The 12,111-nt window shown below is 41.6% G+C and overlaps 1 protein-coding gene across 1 annotated transcript in view; it reads right to left on the reverse strand.

Moving 5' to 3' along the window:
* Positions 1–2,893: 2,893 nt before the first annotated feature.
* Positions 2,894–12,111, reverse strand: part of LOC109936925 (tectonic-2) — a 20,295-nt gene continuing 11,077 nt past the window's right edge. The window contains exons 6-10 of the mRNA XM_048593347.1: positions 11,749–11,898; positions 8,826–8,909; positions 4,551–4,634; positions 3,383–3,500; positions 2,894–3,052 (exon numbers count right to left, since the gene is read on the reverse strand). Of these exons, the coding sequence (XP_048449304.1) occupies positions 3,010–3,052; positions 3,383–3,500; positions 4,551–4,634; positions 8,826–8,909; positions 11,749–11,898 (479 nt within the window). The 3' untranslated portion in view covers positions 2,894–3,009. The remainder of the gene's footprint in view (positions 3,053–3,382; positions 3,501–4,550; positions 4,635–8,825; positions 8,910–11,748; positions 11,899–12,111) is intronic.

Genomic DNA, 12,111 nt, shown 5'->3' on the forward strand with positions numbered 1-12,111 from the left:
AGGTTATTGGAGAAAATAAGAGCTCCTAGTGTAGGGCTGGCATACTGGCATGGATAAAAGATTGACTGGTTAACAGGAACCAGACAGAAGGTGTAAATGGGTATGTTTGAGACTGCCAAGATATAAAAAATTATGTGCCACATGGATCAGTGCTGAAACTTCAACTGTTTTTATAATTTATATAAAATGACCTAGATGGGGTGGCACAGTGGCTTAGTGGTTAGCACTGCTGCCTCAGAGCACCAGGAATCCAGATTCAATTCCAAACTTGGGTGACCATCTGTGTGGAGTTTGCACATTCTCCCTGTGTCTGTGTGGGTTTCTGCCAAGTGGTCCAGTTTCCTCCTACAGTCTAAACGTGGAGGTTAGGTGGATTGGCCATGCTAAATTGCCCCATGGGGTCTAAGGATGTGCAGGCAAAGTGGATTAGCCTTAGTGTGGACAGGATTACAGGGACAGGGTGGTGGGGTGGGTCTGGGTGTGATGCTCTTCGGAGGGTTAGTGCAGACTCGATAGGCCAAATGGCCTCGATCTGCACTAAAGGGATTGTACGATTCTACGAAGGGGAGGGAAGGTATGGTTACAATATTTGGGGAAAGTGAGTTGTGAAGAGGACACAAGGAAGTTGCTAAAAGATACTGATGAATTTAGTGAGTTGGCAAAGATGTGGCAAAAGAAATACAATGTGGGAAAATGGGAAGTTGTCCATTTTGACAGGAAGAATAAAGAAGCACGTTATTTAAATGGTCAGAGCTCTGATGCAGAGGGCGCTGCGTGTCCTCATGCATGAATTTCAAAAGGTTAGAATGCAGGTAGGAGCCTTTCTCCCAATCCAGGACAAAGACTCGGGAGGCAGGCAGGATTCAGGCACGTGGAAGATGGTTATTCCATCAGAAACTGGTTTATGGAGGGAGAGGGCTAAAGGATCTTCCCCGAATCTGGCTTCGAAAGATGCCTCTGCTTTTACAAAGAAATACAGCATTTTTATACATTTTGTGTTACAATAATCAAATGCAACATATTCACTGTTCTTCCCCCTAATCCAAACATCCAATCCTGTGGGACACCTAATCAGTAATGGGCACTTCTACAGACAGCCCCAGGTTCCCACGATCTTATGGTGTTAGCTAGACATTGTAATCTCTGCGCCTTGGGATCTTTCAATGCATCCTATTCATTCACATTCCAAAACTTAATAGCTATACTCGTTTGGGTCTTTCCCAGGCCTGTTTATCTATAAGGACAGCTCAAATTCTATTACCCATTGAATTTTGGTGCTGTCTTTTATCCCATTCAGTTACTCTTTTTATTTTCCCCACTGTCCCAATTACATAATGTAAAAGTAAAATAGCAATTAGTTAAAACTTAACTGACATGAGGTTAACTTCTATAAAGTGTATAAGTGTAACATTATACAACTACTTCTACTATCGACATTTTGTAATTTATGGGCTGTTATCAATCTATCTTGTTCAGGCGTCTCCTAAGGCTAGTTAACATTCACATTTAAGTTTAAATGTTCTCTAAGGCTTGTATCATATTCTGGTTATGTATTGAAACCACCTTCTATGATTAGAATATTTTTAGCTAGAAACTGTTTAATATTGCAGGTAGCTTCAAAGAGGAAATTATTAACTCCGAAATAACTTTAGCTGTTAGCCGTTCAGCTGCTTAAGGACTTAATCTAGCACCTGATGTTATCATTTACTGGGACAATCATCCTTTCATTAATAAGGCTAGAATTGGTCATTTATCTGTCCTAAGGCATCCTTTTATCAGAACTGTCTCAAATGGCAACATACAGCATTCTTTTACTGACCTTCTAGCAGTTCTGTTCTAAGGTACCATTGTATTTCACTGTGTGAGCAGGCTGCTTAGTTTTGCTTAGCTTCTGTCTGCCATCTTGTAAGCAGATATGGGCTGCTTAGTGTGGTCAGGTACAAGTCACCTTACATGGCCAGGTACAGGTCACCCCTACAACCAAGTTATCCAGAAGGCAAATGGAATGTTATTGCTTATTGAGAGGAAAATTGAGAACAAAAGGAGGGAGGTTGCACTTCAATTGCACAGGGCAGCAATGACACTGCATGTGAGCATCTGTGCATAGTATTGGTCACCTTATTTAAAAAATGTTTTAATTGCATTGGAGGGAATTCAGAGTAGGTTTACTAAACTAATACTTTGAATGGCCGGGTTGCCTTTTGAGTAAAGTTTGGACAGGCTAGACTTGTACCCGTTGGAGTTTAGAAGAGGCTTGAACAATGCATAAAATCCTGAAGAGTCTAGGGATCACTTATCTGAAACAGAGATTAGGCTTTTTTTCCCCCCTCTCAGAAGGCTGAGAATCTTTGGAACTCATTTCCTCAAAAAGGTGCTGGAAGCACAGTCCTTGAATATGTTTAAGACAGAGCTGGATTGGTTCTTGTTATGCAACGGGGTTGAAAGATTATCAAAAGTAGGTGGGAATATGGATGAGGTTACAGTCAGGTCAGCCATGATCTTATTGAATGGCAGAGCAGGCTCAAGAGTCTTAATGGTCTACTCCTGCTCCTAATTCATATGTGCATATGCAATAAACCTGCTAAATCAGCACTTAATGCCCTCTGCTCTCAGGAGAATAATCTCAGCTTCTATCATCTCTGAAACAACAAAGTTCCAAGGAATATGCAGGTGGAAGTAAGAAGAAAGCTAAAAATAGCTGCTTTAAGTCTTAATTTTACAGCCCTTACATTTCTGAACTGGTGCTGCAGATTTAAAATATGGTAACATACTTAATACGGCTTGCTTTTAATATTTTTTTCCCTACACTATAATGCCAGCAGTGCAAAAAGTACCAATTTGGCCTGTGAAGCACTTTGAAATATTCTCAGGATTGGAAAAGAATTTTAAAAAGTTTTTTTTCACCATTTAATTTTTTATATTTATACAATGAGGATACTTCAGCCCTTTACAGTTGAGGAAAATTAGTGTCCTTCTCCAGTGTCTCTGTGAACCATTCAAGAACCGGTGTTAGATCGTCTGTGTCAACACATTTGCCTGTCTTCTCACAGCCCTACAGAACAGTAGATGTACCCACATTCAGTCTCAGTACCTCTAGTAGTATAGCACTCATGTTGCGCCACAGTTGCCACTATCTTAACCATCTTGGTCCTTCCATTTTCACTTTAAAAAGCAAGTTTTTGGATACCCATGTACAGTTTAGTTAATTACAAGTTAATGCTTTTAAAAAAAAGGCAAGAATAAACTACAATACATGCAGACATTGGGGTAAATTCTGACTGCGACATAGCCTGCAATTCCATAAGTATTCCAGATTTCTTCATAATAAACATTGACATTTTATTGTATGGTTTACAGAATCATGCGAGGGCAAGATACACACCTAAGACCAATACAGTCATCAAAAGTATTGATGCCAAGTCTCAACAGGCAACCAGAGATTGAGTTCTTTCCAAACAACACCGATGTTGTTTGAGCTGATGAGCACAACCCATTTCCAACTACAAAGCAAAAAAGGGACAAATAGTTATTTTAAAAATGCACGCATGCGGGAAGTTATTTAAAGTAACCACATTAGCAAAATGTCAGTAAAAGTCCTTTCAAATTCAGCTCGATATGTTCTGAACTAATGCTATAGGCTCTAGAGTGTGGTCAGTTCTTGGTCACCTCTTATTAAGCCACTTCTAATCAGCAGACCTGACAATCGAGTATCCAGAAACTGAAGAAAGAACTCCCTCAGTGGACTGGCAGTGATAAAATCAGCTGTGCTTGAGGACGGCAAGTGGAATACAGTAGGTCACATGAGGAGGCGTAACGTTGTGGGGATCTGGGTTCAAATACTGCCAAGGCAGATGGTGGAATTTGGATTCAATAAAAATCTGAAATTAAGAGTCTAATGATGGTCATAAATCTGTCGTCAATTATTAAGAAAAAAAATCATCTGGTTCACTAATGTCCCTTTAGGGAAGGAAACTGCCATCCTTACCTGCTCTGGACTACGTGACTCCAGAACCACAACAATATGGTTTACTCTTAACTGGCCACTGGGCAATTAGGGATGGGCAATAAACATTGGCCAAGCCAGCGATGCCCACATCCCGTGAATGAATTGTTTTAAAAAAAAAAGCAGTGGAATAGGGTTGTAGACACAGACAAGGACAGCACAATAGGATAGTGTCCTAGTATATTTCAATACTGCACAAATATAAAATTATGCTTTAATACCTCAAGGTATTTACAGGAGTATTCAGCAAAATTTTAGTCAGCAATAAGAAAATAGCAAACTTTGCATTTCAGCTGATGGGAAATTTCACTCATTCGCTCAGAACACACCTGTTTAAAGCTTTCCAGCTTCCTCATTCTCCAACTTATCATTTACATAGATTTTTAGCTCTGTTCTTGACAGGAAATCTGCTAATTCACCGATATGAGGGAAACACAGCATCAGCATTTACAGTGCACTATATGATCCATTAAATTTCATGACTCCACTCCCTGAAGTGGGTGAAAAATATGTTTGCTCTTCCAAATTCCACAGGAAAATATATCACCTGGTCGCCATATGCTTACAGGAGCCTTTTGTAAGGTGTTGCCATTTTCAAAAGCACCTAAAACAGGCTTGCCAATCTGATAACCTGAAATCAATAGATGCATCACAACAGATTACATCATTTGCATATTTCACAGATGGTCACAATTAAAATTAAAGAACAATTTTTTTTATTATCACAATCACTTTTCATGATCTGGAAAGCATTACCCGAAACGACAGTGCAAGCAATATAATATCTAGAATTGAAAGCTAGACTCACATTTGCTTAATCGGCATTTTATGTGCACGCCGTTGCCCGTCCCAAATTACCCCTAAACTGAGTGGTTTATTTGGCCATTTCACAGGACAGTTAAAAATTAACTACATTGTTGTGGGTCAATAATCACATGCAGACTATAATCACACAAAGATGCAAATTTAGTTCCCCAAAGGACATTAGTGAACAAGACAGAGATTTGACAATCGATGATAGTTTTATGCTGCCATTACTGAGTCTCACTTTCAATTCTAGTTATTTTCATTCATTGAATTTAAATCCCACTGCTGTGCTGGTATGATGAACATGCATCTCTGGTGCATTAGCGAGATTGCTGGATTACCACCAACATAGCCTCTGATGCCACTATCTCCGCTGAAGAGCACAGAAAGAGGTCATTCCACCACCAGGCCTGTTCCAGCTCCTATGAAGAAATATTCAATTGGTTCCACTCCCCTACTGTTCCCAGGTAACCCTATTCAGCTTCTCCCTTCAGTATTTATCCAATTCCCTCCTCAAAGTTATAACCGAATCTTGTCTCACTGTTCTTTCAGGCATTGCACTCCAGATTACGAAAAGTCCTCATATTGCTTCTATTTCTCCTACCAATCGCTTTAACTCTTTATCCTCTGGTTACCAATACCAGTCTCATTAGATGTGATGTGGAGATGCCAGTGTTGGACTGGGGTATACCGGAGGAAGGGGCTGAGCTCCGAAAGCTTGCGTTTTCAAATAAACCTGTTGGACTATAATCTGGTATTGTGTGATTGTGTGACCTAGTCTCATTAGAAATAGCTCATCTTTATTTCCTTATTACAAAAACTACTGACAACTCTATAAACAGCTGCATCGAACATCCTCCTAGTTTTGCTGGTCTTTCTGGGACAACCCCAGCTTCATAAATCTCTTCAAATAATTGAAGACCAAGTTTTTTTCATTCGTTCTTAAAGTGCGAACCTGCAGTCAATGTCAGCATCCTTAATCACCCTAGAGAAGGTGACAAGCTGACAAGCTGATGTGACATCCAAAGTGGCTTGGTGCAGCACGGTGGCTCAGTGGTTAGCACTGGTAGGCTCACAGCACCAGGGACCAGGGTTCGATTCAAGCTTCAGGCAACTGTCCGTATGGAGTTTGCATATGCTTCCCACACCTGCGTGGGTTTCCTCCGGGAGGTCTGGTTTCCTCCCACAGTCCAAAGATGTGCAGGTTGGATGGATTAGCCATGCTAAATTGCTTGTAGTGTCCAGGGATGTGTAGGCTAGGTGGATGAGGAGGTGCAGGGTTGCAGGAATAGGGTGGGATGCTCTTCGGAGGGTCGGTGTGGACTTGTTAGGCTGAATGGCCTGTTTCCACACTGTGGGGGTTCTATGATTCTATGATGAAGTGCTGTTGAGAAGACAGCTCCAGGAAGTTGATCCAGCAACAGTGAAGGAATAACTAGACAGTTCCAAGTCAGGGTGGTGTGCATCTTGGAGGAGAACTTACAAGTGATGGCCTGTGCTTCTCCTGTCCTTGTCCTTCTAAATCGTAGGGGTCACTGATTTGGAATATGCTGTTAGTGAGTTACTGAAGTGCACCTTGAAGATGGGACACATTGCTGTCTGATAGTAGGCAAAAGTGAATATGCAAAGGGACAAATGGAGTGTCAAACAAATGGGCTGGTCTGTTGTGGGCATTATTGAACTTCTTGAGGTAGTTTTGAGTTGCACCCATCCAGGAAAGTGGAGAGCATTTCAGCATATTCCTGATTGTACTGTCTATAGCAAACAGACTTTCAGGAGTCAGAAGGCAAGTAACTCACCTCAGAATTCCAAGCCTCTCACCTGTTCTTACTGCCACCGTATTTAAATATAGCTGGTCTGATTCAGTTTATGGTCAATTGTAACAACCAGGATATTGATAATAGGGAATTCAGCAATAAAAATCTGTTGAACGTAAAGTGAAAATGCACTAATTCTCTCGTTGCTGGAGATGGTCAATTTCTGATAGTTGCGTGGTACTAATATTACTTGCTACTTATCAGCCAAAGCAGACTTGGATTGAACAGCCTAGCCTTGGTGGAATCCACGCTGAGGATCGGTGAGCATGTTACAAAGAACAGTACAGCACAGGAACAGGTCCTTCAGCCCACCATGCCTGCGCCAATACAGGACACCTTTCAAAACTAAAAAAAAAAAACTTTTGCACGTACAGGGTCCATATCCCTTTATTCCCGGTCTATTCATATATCTGTCAAGCCACCTCTTAAATATTGCTACTGTCTGCCTCTACTACATCCTCTGGCATTTACCACCCCCTGTGTAAAAACCTTGCCTCTCACATCTCTTTTAACTTACCCCTTTTACCTTAAACCTATGACCCCTAGTAACTGACATTTCTACCCTGGAAAATTTTTTAATTCCGTTATAATTTTATAAAACTATCAGGCCACCCCTCAGTCTCTGACATTAAAGTCAAAACAAACAGTTTTTTTTCCAATCCCTCCTCATAACTACTACCGAACAAAATAGGCAACATCCTGATAAACATTTTCTTTACCCTTTCTAAAGCCTCCACACTCTTCTCGTAGTATGGCAACCAGAACTGTAGACAATATTCCAAATGTGGCCAAACTAAAGTTCTATACAGCTGAAACATGATTTGCCAACTTTTATACTCCGTACCTCAGCCAATGAAGGCAAGCATGCCACACCCCTTCTTGACCATATTATCCACGTGTTGCCAGTTCAGAGAACTGTGGATCTAAACGCTTAAATCCCTCTGTATGTTAACGTTTCCAAGAGTTTTGCCATTTACCATACACTTTTCTGCTGCATTAGACCTTCCAAGCTGCATCACCTCACATGTGTCTAGGTTAAACTACACCTGCCATTTCTCTGCCCAAGTCTCCAACCTATCTATACCCTGCTGCATCCTCAATCCTCCTGACTATCCGCACCTCTCCCAATCTTTGTGTCATCTGAAAACTTGCTCAGACTACCTACATACTCTTCCAAGTCACATATGTTGCAACAGGGATCCCAGCATTGATCCCTAAGGAACAGCGCACTGGTCACAGATGTCCAGTCGGAAAAACACCCTTCCACTGCACCGAACTGTCTTCTGTGACCAAGCAAATAAATGTACAAACACATAAAATACGAGAAGTCAACCATTCAGCACCTCAAACCTGTTCTGCCATTCAATAAGATTATGACTGATCTCATGGCTAATCTGTTTCTGTTTTGAATTCCAAATTTCCATCTAATCACAATAACTGCTGCATGATTGCACTGTCAACACCATTTTTCATCACTTCAATAATTTAAAGACTGATGGGATGCAAACTGGCTGGGTTAAATCAGGCCTGCATTTTTAACAAGACATACCTGGGCAATTATCAAAATGGTCAGTTAAATGCCCGTTTTGTAGTTGTAACTTTGAAACTGTCCTGTAAACCCAAGACTATTGCACTATTTTACATAATTTATTAGTCAATTTTGCCAAATGTCAATTAATTTTGTCCTGGAGTACAGACTCTAGAAGTTTTCTGACCATCAATATTAGGCTGACTGGCCTGCAGTACCTACGTTTATCATTTTCCTCCTTTTTAAATGGGACATAATATCTGCAGTGTGGAACATTTCAGATAAACACATAAATTGATGTTCTACTTTCCAACCTACAATTATCATCACAAACTCAAGAGCTCAGGTTTGCAAAGGCTCGCTGGAGCTGACTGGCCTATTCCTGTTCCTACGTTCCTATAAACCCCCATGAGAAAGTAATCGAAGTAGATTTAGAAGCTAATTGCTATGCCTTCAACGAAAGAACATTTCAAATTATTGGACATTTGTAAATTCCACCTCCTGGTCACTCTGAAAACTTTGTCCTCCCACAAAAGTTAACTTAAAATTAGCTTGCAGCAAAAAATTGACTTTTTGTACTTGCATTTAAGTACAAGACACAAACCCCACTTACAGCAATGAAACTTGTCCAGAATATGATGCAAGTAGATGCAGTAAACTGCTCTCTCACCTGGGTTTCCAGACCGAGTCACATTGGGTGGCTGGTCATTTCTGAAGTTAATGAAAGTCGCACTGAATCTTTGAGTCAAAGTAGCTAGAAAGGAAGAGATTGAGATTGAGATTGAGATGGAGATTGAGATGAGACGGACAAACACAGACTGCAGGGTCGTCAGGAGCTAAATTCCATCAGCAAAGGAAGTGTAAAACAAGCTAACACTAAATGACCGAACTCAAATAGGAATACAGGAATTTGGAGCAGGAGTGGGCCAAATGACCAGTTAAGACTGCTCTGCAATTTTAAGATCTTGGCTGATTTGATTATTCCACATACTCACCTATCCCAATTTGGGTTCACACCCTAACTTACGAAGCAGCTGTCCACCACTGCCTTAAAAATAATATTCAAATACTCTGCTTTCACCACCTTCTGTCCCATCACCCAAGTCATTAGTGCGAATTGAGACATGTCGAGGCCCTGACACAGATTGCTGTGGCACACCACACATTACATCTTGCCAACCAGAAAGTAATCCATTCATGCCTACTGTCTGTATCCTGTTAGCTAGCCAATCTTCTATCCTAGCCAATATGTTATCTCATACAGCATAAGCTTTCATTTTCCATAATAACCTTTGACGTGGCACTTTTCAAAACCTCCTGGTAATCAGCATAGTATATTTACTGGTTCCCATCCATCTCTAGCACTTAAAACAACAAATGCTAGCCATCACAGCAGGTCAGACAGCATCCACGGAGAGACAGCAAGCTTACATTTCAAGTCTAGATGACTCTTTATCAGAGCTGAAGTGAAGTGTGGGGAGGACAGCATTTATATTATAGTTGGTAGGGCGTAAATCTCTGCAAGATACAAACGGGAGAGTGAGGGGAAGATGCGTTTGGTGGAGTTGTTCTATTGGAGTTGTCTGAAATGGTGGAGAATGATCCTTTGAATGCAGAGGCTGGTGGGATGAAAAGTGAGGACCCAATCACGCTGTTGAGAGTCTTGGGAAAGGGCAAGGGCAGAAGCAAGGGCATTAGTTCGGATACGGTTGAGGGCCCTGTCAACCACAATGGGTGGGAAACCATAATTATGGAAGATGCATGCCATGTCAGCAATGCTGTTTTGGAAGGAGGCATAATCTAAACAGATGCAATGTAGGTGAAGGAGTTGGGAGAATGGGATGGAATCCTTGCAGGATGTGGGGTGTGAAGAGCTGCAGTGAAGGTAGCTATGGAAGTCAGTGGCTTTGTAATGGATGGCAGTGGACAGTTTATTCCCCGAAATGAAGATAGAGTGGTCAAGGAAAGAAAGGGAAACATCGGAAATAGATGATGTGAAACTTATAGTGGGGTGGAAATTGCAGACAAAATGAACACATTTTTCAAGGTCCTGGCAGGAGCATGAAGTGGCACCGAAGCAGTCATCAATGTACCAGACGGAGGAGAGTGGTAGTGGATGGGAGTGTTCAGGCCTCTGGTCGAGGAAGAAGCCGACAGCTCACAGACCATCCTCGTGGATGTGGAGGTATAAAGGAACTGGACATCCATGGTGAACAGGAGGCAGTTAGGACCAGGGAACTGGAAATTGTCAAAATGTGGAGGGCATCGGAGGAATCACAATGTAGATGGGCAGGGTCTGGACAAGCGGAGATAGGATGGAGTCAAGGTAGGAGGAAATGAGCTCAGTGGGGCAGGAACAGGCTGATATGATGGGCCTACTGGGGCAGTCTGGTTTGTGGATTTTGGGAAGGAGGTAGAAGCAGGCTGTCCAGGGTTGGGAGGCTACAAGGTTGGAGGCGATTGGGTGGGGGGTTGGGATCTCCGGAGGCAATGAGGTCGGTGACAGTCCTGGAAACAATGGAATGATGTTTGGATGTAGGCTCATGATCCAGGGATCGGTAGGAAGAAGAAGTGTCCAAGAATCAGCACTGAGCCTCCATAAGGTAAAGATCAGTGCACCAGACTCAAACAGCACCAAAGTTAGGGTGGACCTGAGAGCACCACTCTAACCTGTCCCGTTCTGAAATTGCCACACTTCGCTCTCTCAAGTTACTTGTGGTTACTTGTAAGGGTCTATACCTGACTTGCACACAAATAATTCCTTGCCTTTATAATTTCTCATGTTTACCAAACTGCTCCTGCATCCAAATGTTATGAATTTAGGTCATCCCTTTCAATTGTACTAATTCCATTATTAATTGTCAGAGCAACCCCTCCATCTCTTCCACACATCCTGTTCTTCCTAAATATTCTGTACCCTTAAACATTCAGATCCCAATCCAAGTCTTCTTGCAGCCATATCTCTGCAATAGCTATCAGACGGTACTTAGCACTTTCTGTTTGGACGATCAGTTTTGTTTTGCCTCGAACGTTACATGCATCCAGATACAGTGCCTTCAGTTTTATTCTTTTGTTAGTTTTGTAACCTTGATCCTCACTTATTGATTCACTCTTGGGTTTCTTCTAACTATCCCTTCCTGTCACAGTCTGTTTATCATTTCACACATTTCCAAATTTATCATGTAAATCCCTGTACATAAAATAGTTACCATAATTTTTTAATTCATTCACAGGATGAGGGCATCACTAGCTAGGCCATTATTTATCACCTATTCCCAATTGCCCAGAGGGCAGTTAAGGGCTAACCACGTCGCTGTCGGTCTGGAGTCACGAGTAGGCCAGGCCAGACCAGGTAAGAATGGTTGTTTCCTTATCTAAAAAGGACATAAGTGAACCAGCTGGGTTTTTCTCAACAATTGACAATGGATTTGTGGTCGTCATTAGACTCTTAATTCTAGATTTTTACTGATTTCAAATTCCACCACCTGCCACGGCAGGATTCAAACACAGATCCCCAGAACATTACCTTGGATAATTCCGCTAGGCGTCATCTCCCCACAAAAATGGATAAAATAAATGGAGGAATGTCCTACCTGGATAATCTAAGGGAACATCTCCCACTGTGACAAGCAAAGTAACATTAGTGATCACATTTCCTTTCCAACTGAAGACATAATCTCCCTGCAGAATCATATTTTGACACATTCCATCTACAAGTTTGGCTTCTGATTTATGAACTGGCTCTGTATGAAGAAAACAAACAAGTAACAGCATTGCTTAACCAAGTCTAATTTATTTGGAATTTTTCTAGCAAACAGCCAACATATATGATGGCAACAATAGCCTCCCACCATGCCATAAACTTCTACAGTTCCATAGTAACCTTGCAGATTGACACCAAAGTTTGGAGAGAACAAAGTACTTACGGGCGAGAACAAAGTACTTACGGGCGAGAA

The sequence above is a fragment of the Rhincodon typus genome, unplaced genomic scaffold (assembly GCF_021869965.1).
Source record: "Rhincodon typus isolate 14 unplaced genomic scaffold, sRhiTyp1.1 hic_rhity00002698, whole genome shotgun sequence".
Classification (NCBI taxonomy): Eukaryota; Metazoa; Chordata; class Chondrichthyes; order Orectolobiformes; family Rhincodontidae; genus Rhincodon; species Rhincodon typus.